The 24068-nt window shown below is 39.4% G+C and overlaps 2 protein-coding genes across 3 annotated transcripts in view; both read left to right on the top strand.

Annotated features, from left to right (window-relative positions):
• The window catches only part of DDX18 (DEAD-box helicase 18), a 701862-nt gene that overhangs the window by 170516 nt on the left and 507278 nt on the right, over window positions 1-24068 (top strand). The gene's annotated exons all lie outside the window — the stretch shown is intronic.
• DPP10 (dipeptidyl peptidase like 10) overlaps window positions 1-24068 on the top strand; it is a 240593-nt gene that overhangs the window by 87038 nt on the left and 129487 nt on the right. The window contains exon 1 of one of the 2 annotated variants that reach the window (XM_033064169.2): window positions 15474-15577. The exons of the other annotated variant lie outside the window; for it this stretch is intronic. Coding sequence (XP_032920060.1) covers window positions 15568-15577 — 10 coding nt within the window. The 5' untranslated portion in view covers window positions 15474-15567. Of the gene's footprint in view, window positions 1-15473; window positions 15578-24068 lie in introns of those variants that run through there. 2 annotated transcript variants of the gene reach the window in all.

The following is a 24068-nucleotide window of genomic DNA, read 5'->3' as shown; positions in this document are numbered from 1 at the left end:
TTGATGAGTGAATGTGCCAGTCAGCTTCTGATCATTTAATATTAGGGGAGTTCCTCCTGCACTTTAGCAAAAATGTGCACATTGGCTTCTTGGGATGTGATTAACAGAATGAGTCTTTTAGAAATTCTGGAGTCAAAGAGAAGTGAAGAAAAATACTGGAATCAAGTGCCAATGTAATTACTGTTGAGGTGCAGGGTTTTTTTTGTTTTTTACAACTCCAGGACAGTGATTGTGGTTGTACACAGAGGGGGAGTGGGGTGGAGTGGACATTTATTCTTAGGTTTTTGGGATAATCTCATGTAGGAAGGAATTTGGAATGGCTTAAATCTGTCTGCCTGTCTGTTTTAATTTTTAAATATCATTACTTTGTATAAGCTGCAAGAAACCTTTGCGTGCATGTAAGCTGCTTACTAAAAATCCTTATAAAAAATAGATGCTGTGACTTCATAGTAGTCACGCAACAAATGTTCACATTTTTCACTTACTTGAACTCATCTTATAAAAATAATTTGCTTGCTAACTGACCACAGAGGGCAAGTTGCAGTGGCAGTCATGATTTTTTGACTCTTAAAATCATCTTAAATTATAAAAATATCGTTCCTTGCTGTTTGGGGTGGTCATGGCTGTTGCGATCAGTCCCATGATATAGATGTGCTGTTGTCACATCTGTGCAATCAAAGGACAGGAGGAAAAGATCAACTTTTGGCTATAATTATTTTTGTATTTTCCCATAAACCCTTTTGCCATATTATTGAATTACCTTACAGGTATGATCATATTTACCTATGCAGGAATGAAAATGTTTTTTTCCCATTTTAACGGCTGGAGAAATGAGTCAGAATAGGAGTGATGAGTCTGCCATTGAGACCTCTACATTAGTGTGAGAAACTGAACCATAGTATTTTATATCCCAGACTTGTATCTTTGCCCAGGGGTAATGAACCCTTTGAATTGACTCAGTCTTCTAAACCATGAAAAGCAAAAATGTGGTATGTGACTTAATACACCCTGCTCTCCCTCCTGCCTCTGCTAAGGGACAAATACACCAGAAATCCCAGACAGACCACATTGCTTTTCTATCCATTGTCCCTGTAGGAAAAAAAAAAACAAAACAACATCCTACCAGGGTAATATTCCTGATTTGCACTCACAGAGAGTGTGACTGCCCGTTTTTCTCTCTGCTCTTGTCTCAGTGGCACGTTGCAGCAATGAGAGGCGGCAGAGAAGTGAGAATTGAGAAATACAACTTCACTCTTTATGGGGATTTGTTGCAAAACTGCTTCTGAAAAAGCATCATGTACATACAGAACTAGTGGTACTGGAGTTGGCACAGAGAACTTTGCACTGGTTTCAAAGGCTCAAAAAAGCAAAGAGGAGGAAGTTAATCAAAGATCAGTTCCCAGAACTATTAGCTTTGGCTCTGACCACAGAGGTCATTGCACTGTCAGTTTTCTTTCTTCATCATTCTCAGTCGGGTCTGTACTCACCTTTACAGGAGGAGTGAGTTGTGTAAAACACAGTGTAAGATAAATCTGAAATATCAAAGCCTTTCTATTAAATGTCAGCCTCTGTTTTTCCCTTTAGGTGACAAGGTTAAAGGGGAGTCTCAAAACTCCAATGACTTACTTTCCTTTCCTTCCTGCTAATTAAGAGGCCACTATTTAAGAAATAAGTGACTGACCCACATAACAAAACTTATTAATAATCATTTTGTGAACAGGACTCGGTAATATTTTTCCTATATATCAGAAATTAATCTGGTATTAATTATGTGATTCCAAAGTCATAGTAAAATCTTTTGCTTGTGTATAATTAGTTTTTTTTTCTACCACTAGGGACAGTGAATGAGATAGAGCAAAGAAAGTGATTTGTATTCACTCCTACCAGCTCTAGCCCTGTCTGTCTTTGATTTTAGTGGAGTAACTCTTGATGAATAATAGTGAATATTATACTTTGCAAAGCACCTGTGAACAAATCTGTGGCCATTCTAATCCAGCACTTTGCAAACATCTGGACCAAAGGCTCAGACTTGCAAACTCTTAAGCACAGAAGCATAATGTTTGATGTGAATCACCAAATTGATATCTGTGAGCCAATTTGGATGAAACATTGCAGCCTTTGCACAGCACTCAAGATCATAATACAAGAGCACTTGGAAAGGACCATTTTGTTATACCAGGAGTTTTCAGATATTTTCACAATGAAGGTCACTTGTCAAATATTCCTGGGGGATGTGGGACACTGGAACCTAAATCAGACTTCCTCTTATGCCAGGGAAATTGTAATATTTTAGACTGAGTTTTCTGAACTGATTTTGGGTTATAGTGTGCAGAGGATCACACCTTAATTTGGAGTAACCATTACATGAATGGTCATTGCAAAGAATTTAATTCAGTGAATTGAATTCAATGGCATTACTGCACAAAGAGGGATTCTTACAACCAAAACCAGTTTGAGATTCTTGGGGAAACTTCCCAGAGGTTTAGCTGGAATTCCTTTAGTTATAGTGCTGTTTGCTTTGGATCAGGGCTCTCATCAGGATTAACTGCAGGTTGTGTAAAAAACAAGCAAACAAGAAATAGAGATTTTTAAAAGGGTGAGGATTTTTATACATCTTTTTGGAAACTCCTGGGTTCTGGGGATTTAACTCAAAGACCTCTCATTCTTCCTTGCTGTCTTTTCTGTTTGTTTGGTGATCCCAAGGAGATTTTTATTCATTCTGTGCCTTTGTAGAAATTGTGAAGACCCTGGGCACATGGTGCTGGTGCACTTGATGTTTTCTTGGCACACAAAAATGGTTTCTGCAGCTCACCAACTCTTTCATTAGTAGTGCACTTGACTCAGCCTACCTCACTTCAAGAGTTCTGCTCTGACCCAAAATGTAAAATCTAAATTTAAAGTCACTGTAACACATCTATCTATGTATATTCTGGAGGGGAACATCCATAGCAAAGATTGTCCAGGGAATTATTAGAAACAGCTGATGCTCTGTGTTTATCATTGTCATCCAATATCTGCAAATATGTGGGATTAAAAACAATGCAGTAAATAAACTCTGCCTCAAAAAGCTGCACAAACCCAAATTACATTTGTTATTTGATGAAAGGCTGCTACCAGCCAAAGTGGGTCCATTTGTCTTGAAAAAACAGTATTTTGATCCTGTTTGGTGAAAATTGCATTAAAGACTGAAAGGCATTCTCTTTTTCTTTCATGGATAGATGTTGGTCAGTGCCACGTCAGTTTGGAACACAGTCAATATTAATCTGATGGAATTATAAAAATGTTTGCTATATGATATTGTTTTTTTCAAATTTTATTGTAGTATTTTTGTTTTGCCAATAAATCTATTCTAGCATAGAGTATCTCAAGCAGCTACTAATACAGAATTCAATGGTAGGTCCTAAAATCCCAAACTCCTAAAATACTTAATGGATTGGTGGCTTCGGTTTTGGGGATCTTTGTTTTGGTTTGTTGCTTGGGTTTTTGCTTTGAAAGATCCACTGGCTTGGTACTGAAAATTTGATAGATTTGGAGGAACAAAATGTGCAGACAGGTGTGGACTTGCTTCATTGAAATTTAAATTAGTTATGAATTCTCAGGAATGAAATCAGCTCTTTCTGTCAGGAGTGTCTTGTGAAATTTCCCACAGAAATGCAGTTGCAATTGCCTGTAGTGAAGTGAGTGTTTTTTGAAAGAACTGAAATCTTGACGCAGTCAGAATGTTGCCTATAATGTATATTTAATTGCCATCGTGAGGGCCAATTTTCTTTCATGTATTTGGAGGCATATTTTATGGTTAATTTGTTTTTCAGTGTACAGAAACTCCAAGCACTGCCTTCCCAGTGCCCATGTAAAATCCTTGTTGAGGTGGTGCACAGGGAGCTTAGAACTCAGGAGGATATCAGGCTGAGGTTTTGAGGGGTCAGAATTTCACGTTCTATTGAAACCTCTAGCAGTTTCTTCTCTTTCTCTCTGTCAAGGATTTCAAATTCCGAGCAGCCATTCAGCCACACACTCTCATTTTTCATTTCAAAGAGCTTTTCCAATCGTAGTCTCTGGTTTTGTTTTACCCATTTCTGTAACCTGTACTTGAGATGGAGGATTTTGGCTTTAGTTCTTAGACTTTAATGCTGAGAGACTAAAACACAGGCTTTGATTAGCTTTACAGGTTTTATATGTTTTTATATGTTTTTTTTCTTTGTATGTTTTTAAACACTTAAGTTCTGCCTAGTCTGTGGATGCTTATCTGTTCTGTTGGAAAGGTAGATGTAAATGGGACACTTGAGCCCATGGCTAGTTTTCAGTAAAATATTGTCATTTAGAATTGAGCAAAGTCTCTCACCTCTCACGTTAAACTAAACAGAAGTAGAGTACATTTTAATGGGCTAAGAATCAGCTGACTGACAGACCTTAAATGTCCCTGCCAGTGGGATGTCTAAATGTCATGAGAATGGGATTGAATGGGGTTCCCCTTGGGAGAGCTGTGGGTCCCACTCTACCCAGTTTGTTCAAGAGTGAGCTCAGAGAATGTGTGCTGCAAAAATTTCCTGTAAATGATGCTAAAATCCTCATGAGAGTAAAATAATCTGTATATCTATGTCATAGAGAGAAACAATACATGCACTCCAAGAGTATTTTGTATTTCTTTTAAAACTAATACCTGTAGTCCTTGGAAAGAAATGATGATGCTGCAGTCATAATGCTGTTTTGTATTTTAGAAACCAGTGACTCTTGAGAAAGGTTCACCTGTAATGATGAGCAAGGACATGTGAGTTTCTAGTGTGATTTTCTAATAAAAAGCCAGCTCAGGGAAGTGGTACCAGCCCACAGCTCCTGCAGCTGTTGAGCAGGAGTAGAAGCAGAGAGATGACTTCCAGCTCAGGATGTGGAACTGGCAGATTCAATACAGGAATATTGCCTCCAACTGAGAGACATCCAGCTTTGGAAGCATTTCCGAGGGGAGATAGGGGCATGGAATGTAAAATCTTTAAGGAGAAGATGGATTTTAAGAAAGATTTTCTTCTGTATCCTGACTGAATATTACTCAGTTACTGGATTAAAAGATTTTCTGCCAAACTGACTGTGAACAAAAGCATCTTCTGCTTGGTTTGGCAGGATCCCTGTCCATTTTCTGTCTGTTTTCAAATGCATGGATTGAGAAACACAGAGGGCTTCAGCTGTGGGATAATGTATTGATCTGGACTGGGGCTTGAATGCAGGTAGACATACTGTTCATCTCTGCTATGTAATGAATGTACAGGAGCTACAGCACCTGGAAAAAGGTGACATTAAAAAGTAAATCCATTTGCCATTTAGGATGCCCTGTGTTTAGGAGGTAATTGGGGGCTTTCAGGATCACAGTTTTTGCTTCAGTTCCTAAGGAATTGAACACATTTATTTGGAAGAATGAAGGCTCAATTCTTCATTCTGATGACCCAAAAGAAGTTGATTATACTCTTCTGAAAATGCATCCATATCCAGCACCAAGTAAAGCCTTATTTATTGCATTATTGTGTCTCATTTTGACAACTAAATAATTCTGAACACTTTTCTCCCAGAGAAGGAGAAAAGAAAATGTCTCAGGATGATTGGCATCTCTCTACCTACTAAGTGCAGAACATTAAAGTGATAGATGATTTCTGTACAAGTTGCTGAAAGTGGAAGTTTCATTCAGGAAATGTTGCCAATAGCTCAGTGTGGTGAAAGGTCAGGGTGCAGGAGCACAGTCTAGCCAAGTGAGCTGTCATAGACTTTGTGTTCTTTAAAAAAAAAAAACAAAAAAAACCCACCCCAAAAACAAAAGCAAGCACTTGTGCATTATGTTGTTGTCATTGTTATAATTCACATGCTGATTATATCTTCAAATTCACTAAAGAACTCATGGGTTAATCAGGATGTTAAAGTATCAAGGTGCATTTTTTTGGTTGTCAGAATTCACCTCCTTCAGTTCACGTTTGCTGTGCCCACACTTGGGCAAGGCTCATACAATGAATGACTTCTCTGAAGATTCTACCTGAATGAATGAAGGAGAATGGGGAGAACACTTGTGCCTTGCCTTTATTCAGGTTCTTTGTATCTGTGAACTTTTTTCCTAAGACAAGGAACAATTGAATTGTTTTTGTTCCTCTAAGACTTGGCTACTCCTCACAGTGTGCAGAGAAAACTGCTATTTGTTTTTTGTTACTGAAAGATCTGGGTTGTTGAATAGCTGTCAGACTTGCTTTTATCCTATTACATCTTCTCAGGGAGTTGAAAGTGCAGTTTGATATCTAGGGAGAAAAATCTAAAATCTCACTTTCGTAGGTTTCTTTCTATCTTTCATGTTCCCGTTCCCAGAATGTCTTTGTTTTTTCTCTTTTTTTTTTTTTTTTCTGAAATCATAACAGCCATGCAGAATGTTTCTGTTTAGGCCCATTCTGTATTTTGTGTGCTAGAGTATTGCAGTGATAATCAGTAGCCAGTCTAAAGATGCCTGTGGGCAGAGTCAAACCACAGAAAAAGTGTGATCACATGCCATGGAACACACTGGAACTCTTGTGGATGCTGGGCTGAAATATCCTGGTGTTGCTCCTAATTGTGCTTGGGGAAAGCACCTTTTCATCTTGCATGTTTGCAGATGTTGTTGTTCCTCATGGGAGTCTGGTTTAGTTGGTTAGCCACAGACCTGGAGCACTGTTTGAGAGCTGGAAACTCAGCAGGGGTCAGCCATACTCTATTGGATCTGCAGATTTAAATAAACAATAGAAAGAAACCCACCCCAGACCCTTCCAGGTGCAGCACACTCTGCTGTGGTGCTGGCATGTGAAAATCTTTCTTCAGACTAACCTTGGTGCTGGAATTCAGAGATGATCATGGACATCTTAACAGAGATCAAGAATTCTTACACCTGGCATAATCACTTACTTAAACTTGGAATTCTTTTCTAATATCAGTCTGCAATGTATAGAGACTGGGCTCAAATCTGATTTTTGGAAACCTCCCAGTTGCAAACTCCTCCATTGTCTGTGGTGCTGCTCACTGAAATGACAGGGTTATAGAAGTTTGCCTCTTGGAAGGATAGAACAAGTGACAAAGACAAGAAGTAACTAAAGATATGTCTAAGGTGAGACACAAAATGAGAAATTAGCACCAGTGCTTAGAAAATATTTCTATCTGAAGAGTGAATTTCATTTTTACAGGAATGAGGCAGACAACAGAAGTTCTGCTTAAAATATATTTAAAATATGCTTATAAAATCTGCATAGTATTCCTGCCAGCACCCAGAGCAGAAGTACAAATACATTGCCTGCATTTCCAAAGAAGTACTGGCAATTTTTCACCAGGTTCTTTTTATAAAGTACATCTTGGAGGTTTAATTGGTAGATTAAACTGCAAAATTTGATCTGGCATGGTTACTGTTTGTATCTTTAAAAATAAAACGCCTATAAATAAACAGCACATTCAGAGCTAATGTGAATTTGCATGGTTTAAATTAAGTTAATGATTGAATTATAATGAATTATATTACTGATGTAATTGTGTTATTTATTTTTATCGTTGTACCTTTAAGTTTTCAGGGAGAAGGATTTTTTTTAAACTATGATAGGACAAGTTCGTGAATGTCAGCAGAACTAAAAACATCAGATATCACCTTAGATTATAATAAACTTCTAAATATTGCAAAATCTAGGACTTTGGACATGATAGTTGCAGAAATGTTTGGAAGCAAAGATGTTGGCTCTTCCTTTTTAAAAAATCTGCACTCAAATCAATAACTGTCTAGAGCTCCAACTTGAATCAGTCTTTGTTGATTAGGTGAAATTACCCTGGCATTGAAACCAATTGGAATTGCTGAAAACTCTGTTTTGTTCTTCTGTTAGTTGCTGTTAAAAGTCTGTCTCAATGGCTTCTGTCAGAATCGAAGTGCATCAGAGCTAGTGATGATAAAGTAGATTTCACTGCTAGTGAGGGACTGTGATTGATATTTAGGAGTGAAGTGTGCCCTGATAACTCATGCCTTCCCCCTTTTCAAGCTTGGAATACATCATTTGAGGGGGAACTGAAATTGAAAGAGGCATAAATTTGTGGGAGAGATACATATGGGGATGAAAGGAATTTGCTGTATTTTTTCTTGAGCCTCTGGAGATGATGCAGGAAATTATTTATTATTCATGACAATTTTGCAATCAAAGCTGACGGCAGTAAAATATGTGATTAATAGACTGTTCTTTAAGCAGATCACCAATATGAATAAACAGATAATGTGTAGGAGGCATTCCCATCTGCACATATGTATTAAATATTATTGAAAATTACATTTTTCTTTGTCTTTGCTTCAACTGTATATCAAATAATAAAACTTAGCTCTCCTTGAGCTCCCACCTCAAGCTTCCCTATTTCTATGTGCGTGCTTGATCGCTGAAATGCTAATATTATTGCTTGATACTGTGCTTGGTGCAATTGATCTTAGCCCACTTATTCCCATTGATCAGAGTGAATAGGATTTCAGCTGGGTTCAGAATAGTTGTACTCCCTCCCAGTTTGTGATTTCATGCACGTTTGAGTGACATAATAGCTGCTTTATCCGAGCGCTCTGTAGTTCAGCAGGCGTTATCATGGGTGGATCATAATGGCTTTGCATCTTCGTTTTGTGACATAAAGCTGGTAGGGAGAAACATAACAAGAGCAGTCATTGTGAGCCACTGCTGTGCTCCTCTGGAGACAAATAGCAAGGAGCACCACGGTTCCTCACTCTTCCGTAAATCACCGCGGTGATTGGGATCATCGCTGGGAGCCTTGATGGCCCACATTATGAGACCCTGAGATTTCAAGTCTCCCACCGTTTTTTGGAAGGTAAAGATAATTCTGCAGATAGCTCAGGAAAGGTATTCTCTGCTTGTTCTGATAGCTGGAGCTGCCAGGATAATTATTCTTGAGAATTCATGCGTAAAGTGGTGTTACCTTTTTAATGTCCCAAAATTGACTGTTTTAATAGGAGAAGTTTCTAACATTTACATCTCTGTGACAGCTATAGTGTGCTGGAGGATAAAACAGCTCTATATTATCATATATAGGAAGATCTTTTTCAGTATGACAGCAAAAACTTGCTAAATAATAATCTTTGTAACATAATTACCTTCCCCTAGCAAGTCAGAAAGTGGCATATATAAGGACAATTTTTGAGACAAAGAGCATTACTACTTGCAAAGAGCTAGAGCAAGAGCTAAGTCTGTATTAGGAGACCATTCCTAACTCAAATGTCCTTTCAAATCTTTCTGTGCCTTTCCACATTATCGTGGGACTGTCCTTGGAAATACTGAGCATTCAGCTCTCACTGTCTGCCTGCTCTCAGAAATACTCCATCATTTGTGATGATCCTGTATCTAATGTACAGATACCAACTTTACTTTTCTGTGTTCATGGCCATTTTAATATATCACAGCTGAAACTATGCCTGAAACCTTGGTCATTATTCATTCTTCTTTATCCATACTCAAAAACAGGTGATGATCACTCCTGGAAGTGGAATTAAGTGAGGTACTTTCAGACAGCACAGCCTGAAAATCCCGGGAAAAAAGAGCAGATCATACTGTGCAGCTAGCATTTTTGAGAATGCATTATTGTTAGAAACAAAAGTAACATGAATTATTTACCTAGAAATATTAAACTGGCTTGAGATCACTGCTGGAAATAGAGAGAGTTGTGGGCCTTGTGAATCATTCATGAAGCTTTATTTAACAGACTTCTTTTTGTCTTCGCAGATCACTGAATCGTATTTTATAACTTTCAGGATATTTCTGTGGGTTTCAGTCTACTTATGGTAGATAGGGGTTTCTTCAATGCTGTGTAAGGAAGCACACAGATCAGTGAAGTTACATTTTTATGTTTGTTTTTTTCACTCATCAGGAGGCATGGAATGGGGCAAAGTAGCGTGGGGAAGGAAGAGGAGGTGTGTTATAGTTTCTGCTTGATCAGATACTTTATCCCATGTTTGCAGACACTGGGAGTTGAGGCACCCCAATAACTGAACCCATGGATAGGATGGCACCCCAAAGTACTCTAATGTTTGCTTATTTTTCAGGAGATTGTATTAAAAATACTACTTTATAGAACTAGAAATTTGTTTTCCTACATGTGAATATTTACTCTCTTAACATTTGGAGGTGCACCAGCTAACACTGATTTGTAAATATTCAAATGTGGGCTTCTAACACTATTCTTGGACTTTTAAATCTTACATAGTTACCAAGTCTGATAGTAATATTGCTGTAGGAATAAAGGGGGAAAAACCCCATGAATTACTTTGGAACCCCAATGCAAACACTTGGTGCTTGATGTGGTGTCATGGTGAGCAGTGGACTTTTCCTCATAAATCCTTTTCTAAAGGTCATGAGGCAAAATGAGGGGGAGAAAAAAAGGAATCCTAGCTGGATTTAAGGAAAAGAAGATGAACTCTAGAAATATCAAGACCTCTCAATTCAGAGAGGAGCTCTTCCTCTTTCCCCTGATCAGAGAAGAGTTAGGACTGCTGTTGCCATGAGAGGCAGAGGAACTGTAGATCACAATGACATCCCAAGTCGTGCTGGCAAACATGGGGTGTATATGACAAAGAAGTGCACTGAAAAACACTTGAACAGGGAGTCTAATTCCAGAACAGCACATCCTCTGAAAAATACACAGCCCAGCAGGTTATATATGTAATTATACAATGTTTCTTTACATTTCTTATAAATTATCTGGTGGTAAAAGAGATTTCTCAGCAATACTGCTCTTTTCAAATATACATTTAATAAAAACCATACAACAACCAAGATCTGTTGGTGGTAGTCAGAGGATTTCGGTTTGTAGCACAGGTCAGATAATTTTTGTATGCAATCTGGCTTCATGCTGCTGGAAATGATACATTTGTAAAGAAAAAAAAATTAATGAATAAAATGGATTCTTCTACTGGCTAGGCTTTCTCTATTTAGTGGCCAAGATTCTTCTACCCTATATAAAGACAAATCAATCAATTTGATTTATCAATAAAGGAAGAGGAGAGTACAAGTGACCTGCAGACCTTTGCGTCCCCAGGGAGTGAATGGAATAAAATCCAAACAGTGATTAATTTCTGCTGATAGTTTTAATTGTTTCTACTCCCCTGTGACTGTGCAACAGTAGTGAGAAAAGAGTGGCTCTTAGTTCCCTGCTGCCTGCCCAGGTGGGGGCTTGCAGGGGTACATCACTGAAGGAAGAGGTTTTTAATCATCCAAATTAGAAAGGGAATATATTCACCTATATAACTTCCTCTGAAAGAAGGGATATACATTGGTATTCAATTCATTGATATTCAATATTGATATATACATCAAATGTATATATAATACTGTATGTACTTATGGTGCCTTTGGAAATACACTGATTTTATCCTAAAGTTAATATTTGGTTTCATCATAGGATTTGTTTTAGAGCTTCTCCAAAGAAGAATGTAAATTGTATTTCTGCATTCACTGTATGCATGGAGTTGCCATTTCTCTGAGTTTCTTTTTCATCTTCAATAAACCTGAGACAATTAGAGGAGAAGTAGGATTGCTCCAGCACCTGTGTGACTGACTGCAAGCCTTTCCTTTCACAGGCTGATTGATCCCAGACATAATGGCAGCCCTCAGTTCTTCTTCAGGAGTTGCATGTAGTTAAAGCAAGGTTTGGCTGCTGTGGGTGCTGAAGTGATTGTGTTTTGTCCTTTCTGATATCAGTATGAAGCTTGCTCATTTTCTGCTAAAACTTAACTGAATGTTTTGCTATAGCAGCTGAACTGAAGAAAGAGAGAGGGAAATATGTGCATTTATGTAAAAATTCTGACTGTAGGTCAGTTCCAATACTGAGATGCTTAAGGATTCTTGTCGAATGGGGAAACTTTGTTTGAGGTAAATGAGGCTTTAAGTTATTTTGAACAAATGTAAAGGTCTGAATCAAAAAGTGTTTTAGGAGCAATTCATGGAACAGGAAGGAAAACAAAGTTCTTTTCTATCGTGTAGTGTTTCTGACATTTTTTTAGAGATGTGGCAAACCTCTTTTCAGTCTTCTCAGTTCAATCAGTCTGAAAAGTCAGGACCAGCCCACACAAAGGTTAAGACAGGGATAGGTTATCTGTAAGGTCAGTCAGATGTTACTTCTACAACTTGGCTTAGAGCCATTCTGATTGCCATTGAGGTTATTTGAACCTGATTTTGTGCTTGCTTGGGTGACAGTGCCATCTGTTATGTCAAAAGGCATAGTGGTAAAACATTTCCAGCTGAAACACACAGCTTGAGCTCTGTTTTCAAAAGCTGATCTAAGTGATTTTACTTTCCTCTCCCTTTTCTTCAAAATACTTAGCTCTCCTAATGATCAAACTCTTAGTGTGGTTCATCCAGTTCCAAGGAGCCTCTAGCTTCTGCCACTGAAGTAATTTCTCTTCTAGAACTAAAAAGTTATAGTTTGGAGGAATTAATGAAAACTTCTAACTGTAGATCTATGAAATTTATTATATATCTTATTTTGCCCAGCTTTTTCAGACTTCTCTCTGAATCCTTTCTGCAATATCAGTTAATATTGATAGAAATTGAAGATGCAGGAATTTTTAGTCATCACAACATGTCTAGGGAGAAGTCAGGTGTCTCCTCTCTCTGTTAAAAAAAAATTCAACCCACATTAGAAATAGGACACCATTAAAATAAAAACAGGAGTTTAATGTACAGTAATTTCACGAATACAAGCCGCACCAATTTGACTAAGATTTTGCTCCTAAACCGGAAATGCGGCTAATAATCAGGAGCGGCTAATACAACCTCAGAAGTGCCTGCCAGAGTGCTGAGCCGAGCAGCTGCAAAGTCGGCATTTTGCGATTGTTACAAATCGCTACTTTGTTGCACCGCGGGTGGAGCCTGGCTCCGTGTAGGCAGAACGGGGGGCGGGGAGAGAGGCGGGAGAGCTCTCTTTCCTCCTCTGCCACAGCCCAGGGGAGAGACGGGGGGGGGGCCCGGCGCCGCCATTGCTGCAGCTCGGGGAGGAGAGGGGGGACCCGGGCCGGCCCTACCGCGGCCGGGGGAGGGGGGGGGGGACCCGGGCCGCCCCTACCGCGGCCCGGGGAGGAGAGGGGGGACCTGGGCCGCCCCTACCGCGGCCCGGGGAGGAGAGGGGGGACCCGGGCCGCCCCTACCGCGGCCCGGGGAGGGGGGGGAAGCCGGCGCCGCCATTGCTGCGGCCCGGGGAGGGGGGGGAAGCCGGCGCCGCCATTGCTGCGGCCCGGGGAGGGGGGGGGAAGCCGGCGCCGCCATTGCTGCGGCCCAGGGAGGGGGGGGGAAGCGCGCGCCGCCATTGCTGCAGCTCGGGGAGCCGACAGGAGCCCCGCGCAAGCCATTGCTGTGGCCCGGGGAGCCAACAGGAGCCCCGCGCAGCCATTGCTGCGGCTCGGGGAGCCGACGGGGTGCTTTGTCCCCGCCCGCCGCCGCCGCGGCAGGAGCGGGGAAACTCCGTCCCTGCCCGCCGCCGGCGCCACGGGCGCGGGAAAGCTCCGTCCCCGCCCGCCGCCGCTGCCGTAGGAGCAGGGGAAGCTCCGTCCCTGCCTGCCACCGCAGGGCAGCGCCGACCCGGGGTGACCGAGCCCAGTGGCAGCGGCGGCCGGCCCCGAGCTGCAGCACCGTGCTGGACCACCTGGCCCCGTCAGCGGCCCCTAGCGGGCCGAGCCTGCACAGCCTTAGCTCAGCCAGTAAACCCCGCCCTCCCGCCGTTCTGTTAATAATTGCACGCGGGTCCTCGCTGCGAACGACAGAGCGGCTTATATTCGTGTGCGGCTTATCTATGGACAAAAACCAAAATATTTGCCAACACCCAGAGATGCGGCTTATAGTCAGTGCGGCTTGTATTCGTGAATTTACTGTACTTTATAGTGGTTCTGCTTCTGTTATGTTCAGTGCTAAGATCACTGTATTTCAAATTTGTGGAAGAAGTGTTAATGTCATATCTTCTGTATATGCTATAAAATGTACTTTTTCCCATTGAAAGAAATATCACAGGCTAGCATGTGATAGGCAATATCAGAATACAATTCTGCAGAGAGTAGAAGTAAATTCTCTGTGTCACTGGAAGGATTCAGACATTTCAGAATTATGAAGCTGAATTTTAACCTGTAAGCACTCATTTTCTCTCTTGGACTGCCACAGTTCCCTGCAGGTGTTGTTGATGTGGGTGCTTAGTTGAGTTGGATGTAGTATTTTATTTCAAAGCCAGTTTAATTTCAAAGCCCCGTGTCTTTAACTTAGATAATTATAGCCTGTGCTGCTACCTCACATCAGTACTGGGATAATCTGTGCTAAGAAATGCTGTGCACAGTTATAAGCCAGACACCAAGTGATAAGGACTTATTAAAACCCTCCAAATGGCCTTTTTTAATGGGAAGTCAGTGTGGTGGTACCACACACCATATTAAATTGATGAGTAGGTAGCTTTAAAAGGCAAAATTACAATGGAGGTATTACATGTAGCACCATATAAAGTGCTGCACCTAGAATATAATGAGGTTAAAGTCCTTGCAAGATTACAAGAAGCCAGTGGGGAAAGTCACACCACGGGTGTGCTGTTGCTTCTGCAGGAAGTTCACACTTTCATTTTGTAGCCAGAGTGGCACAGAAGTCCCCAACACTTCCCTCGTGGACAGCAGCGACCTCTTTTATGGTCAGAGATCACTCACCGCACATTAATGGTGGTCTGAGAATTCTTGTTTCACAGCCAGGGCACGCAGGACATGAAAGAAGACTCAAAAGCTGATTTTCTGAGGTTTCCAAGGTTGTTTATTCTTTCTTATCTAAGGAATTTTCTCTCTAGCTTACAGTGGTCCACTCTGCACTTTGTTCAAGGCTCTTCTGCCCTCCTGGGCTGGGCTTATCTTTTATACTCCAAATTATACATACACTGTTTACAATCAATCTCCAACACATGACACCCACATTGCACTGTCCAGTTCCCCTCCAAACCAATCCAGAATTGACATCCCAACCCAAAAGATGGATGACAAGAAGAAGAAGAGAGAAAGGCATACCATGCCCTAAATCCTCCATCTTGTGTTCAGACCCCTAACACAAACAATTTTTAAATGCTCCAATCCATACTCTACCTGTCTTTGTGACTCTGTAATTCTTCACACAAAGATGACAACTTCTCCCAGGGACATAGATCGAACTCACAGGGGCCCTGGGAACCCCGCCAAGGCCTCCGAGCCCCCTGCCCAGATTCCAGGGAAGCCAGGGGAATATCCTGGGCTCCCACATTTCCTTGCTGACATTTGCCACTCTATTTCTGTCAGAGTGAGTGCTCCATGACTGGAGGGAGAGCTGTGCTCCCTGTTTATTCATGCTCCACGAGGAGCTGCTGTCCTTGTGCAGTGGGTTCATGACAAAGCCCCTGATTGTGCATTCAGGCTCCGACGCCTCCGTCTCTGTTCCAGAATCACTCCTGACGAATGTCTAGGGCAGCCACTCAGATATCTTCTCCATCTATTGAAAAATAGCAGGATGAGAAGGGAGGTTTGTCAGCTCATTTTGTCTGCTGTAGATTTGAAGCGACTGGGAAATGTTTGTCTGTAAGTATGAATTTGCTTTTGAAATCCAGTGAACAGACTTTTTACTTCAGTGCCTTTTATTTGCTCTGAATTTCCTGTGACACTCAAACATTACCTGCACAAGTTCCTTCATGAGTAGCAATAACTCTTAATGTTGACTGAATGTGAAATATAACTGTTACATTTTATGGGAATATTTGGGTTTGTATGTGTGTCTGTGTTACAGGAATCACCAGTTGGTGAGCTGAAATAATCTCTTATGTCTTCATTAATGAGAATAGACTTTCTTAGTGCAAGTCATTTCCTCTGAGGGGGAAAGTTTAATTTAAGGAATTCACTGGTGAATGACCTGCAAGAATTTTGGCTTGTTGTCTGTATAAGCAAATAAATACAATTTTAATTTCTTTTTTTTTTTTTTAATCTGGATCATAAATATTCGTTCTTGTTCTACCCCAAGCAATGCCAATTATCTTTGGCAGCATAGTCCCCACATCTTGTCTATCTTCAAAGCAGTTAAGAGAGTTTATCTATTGCTTCTTGTAGAAGATGCTTCCCACCAAGATGGGGCACATTTGGAAATGCATTTTGTGCACTGAGTGTCCTCTGTAAGGGCATCTGCTTCTCTTCTTCTATCTCATGGCTGTGTAATATGACTGATAACAGCTACTGATTCTTTGCTTGAATGTGGAATATAAAAAAAAATGGATTTTGGTTTTAGTTGTTTGTTTTGGGTTTGGTTGTTGATATTGGTTGGGGTTTTTGTGTGGCTTTTTGTATGTGGGGTTTTTTTCTTCTTTTTTTTTTTTTTCCATTTGATTGCAATTAATTTCCTTCTAGCTATAAGCTTTAGGGAGAAATTAAAAACCTAAGATTTTGCCTTTACTAGTTTATCTTGAAAATCCTATTAAAATTTTTATTTATCCATTCTTGTATCATGTTTAATGGGTTCAGATGATCTTCTCTAAAGAAAAAATTGAATCTAAAAATACCTTTGTACTGGTTTATAGACTCACGTACACCTTTTATTTCTGTTAAACATGTTCTTGTAACTTTGCTCTGTTTGGCAAAGTTATGTCTTCTTGTCGCTGCCTTTTAGAAGAATTTCTGGCTTTTTGGTAGTTTAGTTTTCCAATATGATGTGCAAGAGGTTGTTTGGTGACTTTAACTCTTAAAAAGAGTCCCTTTATTCTTCAGTGTCATTGTTTGTAACTGTATTAGTAATTAGTATTATTTGTAGCTCTAACTGTATGAGTTGCCCTAGAATTGTCATCAGGTAACCAACCCCATAAGTGTTACCCATTTATCTTCCAGCCCCTCAGGTCAGCTAGAAAGAATTGGATGTAAATAGAATTAAACCTGGTGAAAAAACCCAAAAGAGTGGGGGGGAAAAAAATCAAAACCAGGAGTAGTCCAAGGGTTAGACTAATAAATAATAAATTCTTTATTATTTTTGTTGATGCGACCTAGGCTATTGGAAAGGTCATCCCTTACTGCCGAAATGCAGAAGGAAAACTAGAAACTTACTTTTCTATGCATTCTTCTAGGTTTGACAGCAGCTTCTCCCAGGAAATACATTGCAGAATTCCTTTTCTAGTGTCCTTCCCTGGGCAGAAGTGTTCCCACAGCTTGGTGTCTGCATGCATCAGTTCAATCTTTGTTACACTATGTTACAATGGAAGGATGCAGGGGCATAAATAAACCTATCATAACAACTGAAGTAGAAATAATGTCCATTTAATTCACTGTGCAAATGGAAAATATCACTGGTTGGAATTCTCCTGGCCACCACAATTTTTGCTGCCATCTAATGAAGGCATCAGAGTCCCCTTCTGTCACTGCCAGTGGCACCATGAGCAATCCCAGAATGAAGAGTTATAAACTGGTTCTGTACTCAAGCTGCTGCAAATCTATTTGAACTCAAAGGATACAAAGCCAGGCAGGATGCTTTTATAGCTGAAGTTGCTCTGGGTGACAGGCAAAACACTGTGGATGTGGTGCAGTGTAAGTGATGTAGAAAGCGGTGCCTTTGTCACTGCTGGGCTTTGCTCTCAGGGTTTTGCTTCTATGACTTAGCAGTCAGAAGTTGCCTCAATGCATTAAGCTCTGAAATATTTTAACATTTCCTCTAAACTGACTTACTATTGAAATTTTTCATTTGACATTTGCAAAAAGCATTCATTAAAGTATAATTATGAAAGAAAAACCTATATAAAGGGGAAAAATATCACTAGTTTTGCACTTGCCAATGCATGTTGTCAGTTATATTAATTATTTATATATTAGTTTGGCCAGCATCTCTGATGCACAAGAAAATCTGAATGAATTAATGATCTAGACTAAGGGATTGGTGCTGTGCCAGGGGAGCAGGTTCAGGTCTGGTCTGAGATGTGAGCCCTTCCCAGGCACACCACTCCCATCCTTTATTCCTCTTTGTGCTCAGCCACATGTCTCAGCTGCTGCTTGGTCTCACAGGGCTGGATATCACCCTGTCCTCTTCTTATTTGGCATGAAACTCAGGATTTTAGTAGGCACTGCATCTGTTGGTTGCTACTTAGAAGAGCTAACTTCACTGTTTTTGGGTTTTTTTTAATGTGACCGATATTATTTTTTTTAAAATAAGTTATGTGTGAAATTCTGGAATTGATACTATTCTCTTGCTGTGTCAGACAGATTTATCAGACAGGTAGTAGAATTTCACAACAGGATGAGTATTCTCTTAAAAAGGATGAGTATTGTATTATACAAGGATCTAAGAAATTATCATGTGGTCTACACAATGTAGCTAATATTTAAAATTTGATAAATATTTGTAGGACTTTTTTATTGCACTTATAATTGGTGTATGAACATTGTCTGATGAAATATGTAAAAATAAATGTTGTATGGAGTTAGATGCCACTTTAGCATTTAACTGTGTTATGGTATCCTAGCACTGGACTGCTTATCCCCCCTCAGGTGTCTGTTTTACAGTGAAAAATAAATGCAGTGGAATCTCAGATACTAATTAGAAGTAGCAGATAGAAACCCAGAACTTGGAAATAACTCTGTGCTGAAAGATTTCAAAGCCTATTTTGTCTTAAAAAGCTAGCAGGTTAAAAAAAATGGGATGCAGATTGTTTATCACATTATGCTTTATTTCCATTCCCTCGTGGTGTTTCAGAAGAAGAGTGTTTAACTGGTTATAAGACTGCAGAAGCATGAGTGACAGCTTTTTGTCTTTTCATAGCTGAAAATAAAATTATATTTCATAGGTACTCCTGTAGGTATTGCTTATTTACTGAAAATGAATATATTTTTCTTTGCTTTATATGTTGTATACTCCTGATATTTCTCCTAGAGGTAAGGAGAACAGTGATTAAGTCCTGAAGCGAATGCCAGATCCAAGCTGTGCCAAACTTTCTCAGTTATGAGTTTCAAATATTTTGAAAGTTACAGTTTTCTCCCAGCTGCTTTCCTTGCTGTATGGAATAAGTAACCTGCTCCTGCCAAGAGTTACTCTATATTTCTTTTTTTTTAAATTATTCTTTTCTTTTCTCTCTCCCTCTTTTTTTTTTTTTTTTTTTTTTTTTTTTTTTAAAGCAAGAATTAAAGCACTTCTCTCTCCTTTCTTTTCATCTCCCTAAACCAAATATACCAAGCATGAAGCGTGTCCTCATGACTGAGCACAGACTCACAGTGCTGATATTTCACTCCAGGGAGCTTGGAAGCTTTTCTTCCTCTGCTCTGCTGCTGAGTAAGGAATGTGAAAAGTCTTTCTTGGAATCATTGGTATCAGGCCAAGAGTTCTTGGCATCTGCTTGAAACAAGACATCTATCCTTAAATGTAGTAGCTATTTTCTTCCTAGGAAGTAGTTTCCTTCCTGGGAAGCTCCAATTCTGGGTTCTTTTCTTGGAGCAAAAAAGGTGAAACACCTGTTTCCTGTTCAGGGCTGTGCATTGAAAGCTGATACAATGCTCTTTTTTTTTTCTTTTTTTCTTTTTTTTTTAATTTAATTTTTTTTCTAAGATGAAATTAAGTGTTACAGAGACAGTAATGCCATCACTTCCTGTTAGGTTTTATGTTTTTCATGTTTAGAGAAAATGTCATGGCAGAAAAAGGAATGTTTGTGCTCTGTGCAGATTGAATATGTGTGATTTTATATGGAGAATAGAAATTTATATGCACATCTTAATTAAATTATCTAATAGAAATTGAGTGTTTGGATACATCACTGCATCACAAAACCTGTGCTTTTACCTAACAGTGAATTGTTTCAGTGGCACAAACTGCATTCAGACAGTTGAAGTGGGCACTCTACAGAACAGAGCAGGATAGGCTCCAATTTCTGACATCTCCTTTGTGTGCTTCACATTGCTCTGTGAGATTAAATAGATTTCTTTTATTGATAATTCCCTCCAGGCGTTATTACAGTGAAAAGTTTTTAAGTAAGGTGTTAATGGCATCCTAGTAGGACTTGTTTTTTTTGTTTGTCAGTTCACAGTATTATATCAAGGGCTATAGTGGATTCTGAACTAAAGTGTTTAAAGCAAGCCTGCATGCTCTTTATAAAGGAAAACTCAACAGGAAATTACAGGCTGGTGCCAGAATTACAGGTCAAAATCCTGTAATCTTGGCTCTGAAATAATTCAGGATAGAAGTACATAATGAGCTCTTTTGGCCCTGAAATCTCTGAATGTACTCCATAAAATGAGTGCAATCTATTCTGTTTTCATCCCTTTGGTCCAGCCTTTCTGTACTTGGAATATATAATTTGGAAGACAATGTAAAATTCATATACTTCATATGAGTATGTTGAACTGCTAAGTGGCTTCCTGTAGTGACTTAAATTTCCGTCTGTAAACTGGAATAAGTTTGTCTTTAAAACTACTAAAAGGGATCTACAATTGGGAATATGGAAATATGGGAGCATTTCTGTCTGTGGTTCAATTAGGTGCATGAAAAGTTTGTGTTTATCATTGCATGAAAAATTAAAATAACAAAACCTTTTTGACAATTTCACCATCAGGAAAGTGTTTACTAAAGTTGATAAAAATGAGTAAGCATAAACAAATTTAAAATCCCCTTTTTAGAAAGATGTTTCATATTCTTCCAAAGTGAAATGTATAGGCGTGAAAATATGGATGTTCTGCTAAAGGCAACGTTACACCAAAACAAATTTTGTTCCTGCTAATATATTTGCATCAGCCCTTTTTAGCATGCCCTATATCCTTGGTAATGGAGTAGAGGAGAAAACGCAAGAATCTTCCTATTCAGGATTTCCTCATGACATAATAGTGATTATTCCAGATCCATTTAATAATTGTTAATTATGAGCACTAGATATATATTTTTCAACTGTGGTATTCAGTTACTTTCCTCCTTTTTTATGGTACAAAAATGAAAAAAAATCCAGACAGATATGTTCTACTTTGATCAGGATATTTTCTATGCGTCCAAAGCAGTTATTGAATAAGTATGGACTTATTGAAGTTAGCATTTTGATGAAAAAAATGACACTTTTTACTCAATAAAATTAATAATAATAATGTTAATCTGAAATGGTAGCCTAATTTAAATTAAAAATAAAAGCTGAATTACTTGAATTCTCTGATCAGAAGCGAGAGATGTGATTCCATGGGATAATTATTAGGATAAATTTGGAAACACAATTTAAATATTTATTCTTTGAAACTCGTGTGGGACTAATGCAGGGAGAATAGGTCTGCTGTTTCACTTGCACATCTCACCTGGAGGAGAGCTGTGCTCCTCCACTTGTTGGGAATGCCTTCAAACTGCCACTAAATGTTCATGCTGGTAAAGAATTGTTGCTGCCTTGCCAAGAATGCCATTGTTCAACCTTTCCTTGATTTTCTTCCTCTTGTGATATTCCCATTCAGCTACATTTTATTTTAAATTAATTATAGAGATAAGCTGCATAAAATGTCCCTTACCAATGTGTCACCTTTGTAATTTTGAAAGAAGCAAAGTGAAGCACATGATGATAATATTAAGATAGAGACTTAATTGCTTGTGTCTCTTTCTGTTTGGAACTGAGACTTCATCTCTGAGCCAAATGAAATCTGTTGGCAAGTGCTCCAACATACAATCAGAATCCTTTCCATTCCAGTGTGACAGGCTTAATGCTGATGTGTTTTGATCAGAAAACTTGTTTGTGGGAATCTGAGCTTACACCTGAGTTTTCTGTTTGAATCCTGAGGATAAGACACTTTCCCAGGTCATTTCCACTCCACACCCCGTTGCTGCTCTTTTGGAGTTTACCCAGAGTGTGCCAGGCAGGGCAGGACCTGCTGGGTCAAGCCAAGCACTGTCCTGGTGATCCTGCAGTCCCTGGCACTGCCTGACCAATTCCCCACACTCCAGCAGAACAGTGCAATTACATGTACAGATGAAACAATGGCATCCAAAATGATTGGATGCCAAAGCAAATCCTGCCAGTGTTTTCAAATGCTGGTGCCAAATCTGTGTTTCCATATCAATGCTGATTAGATACCTACAAAGTCACCATTTAATTTTCCAATTACCTGGCATGGTTATTTCCCAAGACCTTCAGTAGTAGGTGATGAACACATATGAAAAGAACACTAAATTGCTTTCATTTTGTGGGTTGAATTTAGATACACAGGTTTTAATACTTCTGGGCAAAAATTCTTAATGACACATGTGACTCTTGAATCTGTAATTTCTATTCAAAGCACAGATGACTGATCAGCAGAAATAATTTAATATAGACAGGTATTTAAGGTTCATAAAAAGATACAAATATCCCAAACCAATGCTTTGATGTGATTTTTATATTACTGGGTGCATGATAATTCTTCCAAGCTAATGATCTTCATTTAATCAACATGTTTTTCCCATAAATCAGAATGAGATCTGGAAGAAGCAAGTTAAATAACTTGATGAACAGAAATTGCCTACCTGTGCTTACTTTTATAATAGAATACTTTGTCCTCAGTAGTATAAAATAAAACAAAAAATTCAGCATTGTCAGTTTACACCTGGAAATTCAACTCCATGACCCTGTTTGGATGTGCTGTGCTGGGTGTGCCAGGCTGCCAGGGGCTGGATTACAGAGCTGGTTAAGGACATGTGGATATCAGAGCTTGTTAAGGACATGTGGATATCAGAGCTGTGATGTTTTCACTGCCTGAGTGTGGGGCTGGGCACGGAGCCACCAGCTCTGCCTGAGTCAGCTTGCTGAGATACCCTCATGGGGACAAAAGGGAGTGAGAAAACTGCAACCCTAAGGCTGCTCCAGAGACTGACCTTTTACTGGGATATATACATAGCCACTATATTAAAATTTTCTCACTTGTTGGGCTTTTCTAGGAAATGCCAGTTTGTATCTGGAGCACTGCAGAAGGAGGGGTGAGCCCTCAGGAGTGATTGCATGGAAGGCTTAGGGAGTTCACATTCCTATTCCAATCCATGCCTGGGCACTTCATTCTGAGGTTCAAGAAGGAGGAATAGCAGAGCTAATTCCTGTGTGCCTGGCAGGGTGCTACTCTCACTCTACCACTCCTTTCCTGTAGCTACTGCACTGTAAGATCTCTGGTTTTTGGTTTGTTTGCATTGGGCATAGATGGGAAGAGGAAGCAGGGATCAGAAAGAGCAGGAATTACCTGTTTGTGCAAATTTGCAAGCCATTTTCAATAGGAAATCTCCTGTGTACTAAAGGATTTTCTGGAGGAGTACATTCCAAGAGTACATTGCATTATAAAACCAGTGCAGGATAATTTTTGTCTTGAGAGCACTACTAACAGCCTAAACTTTTAGAAGAGCAGTGGAAATCTTGCTCAGCTTACACATGACTTTACTAACATTGAAATTTGGTCTGTATCTCTAATATCTTTGTAAATTACTATTTTATTTAATTAATAAACACTTCATTAGACAAAGAATTGTCTAGCACCCCCTGTTTATTAAATCAGAAAGCATTCTCTATTTTAATTAGCATGACATTTTCTATAATCAATTTGATGAAATGCCATCTGCAGTTCTAATAATACTGTGTACAGCAAGGGCTGATTGACATATGTGTTGACTGCAAGGTATCAACCTTCTTGCAGGTTTGCATTTAAAAAAACATGAAATATAAGGAAGAGGAGAACTCTGACTTGCTAATGCTGCTGTTTGTGCTGAAAAGCAGAATTTTAGCTAAACAAACCAAAACTTAGTAAATATTTTCAGTGGGAAAACAAGCATTAACAATCTTCAGGTTAACACTGTCAGCAATTTCAGAAGAGTACCCTGAGGCCTCCTTATTCTAGATACTGTGGAAGAGATTTTCAGCATTGCCTGAATTATTTCCTTCTCTTCCCTTCACTTTTTAGACACTACTTGCTCTCTCAAGACTGTTTGATAAATTGCCTTAATACCTGTTGGTTTCTATGCACAAAACTGCCTGAGTGCTGATCTCCTTTGGGCAATTAGCTTAGGCTAAGATTTACAGTGCTCTGTGCAAATAACCAGCAATTAGCAGTCTGTGTTCTTTCTTTGTAAATCAGCTTT

Source organism: Catharus ustulatus, chromosome 7 (genome assembly GCF_009819885.2).
Source record: "Catharus ustulatus isolate bCatUst1 chromosome 7, bCatUst1.pri.v2, whole genome shotgun sequence".
Lineage (NCBI taxonomy): Eukaryota > Metazoa > Chordata > Aves > Passeriformes > Turdidae > Catharus > Catharus ustulatus.
This window is presented reverse-complemented; position numbering and strand designations above follow the sequence as displayed.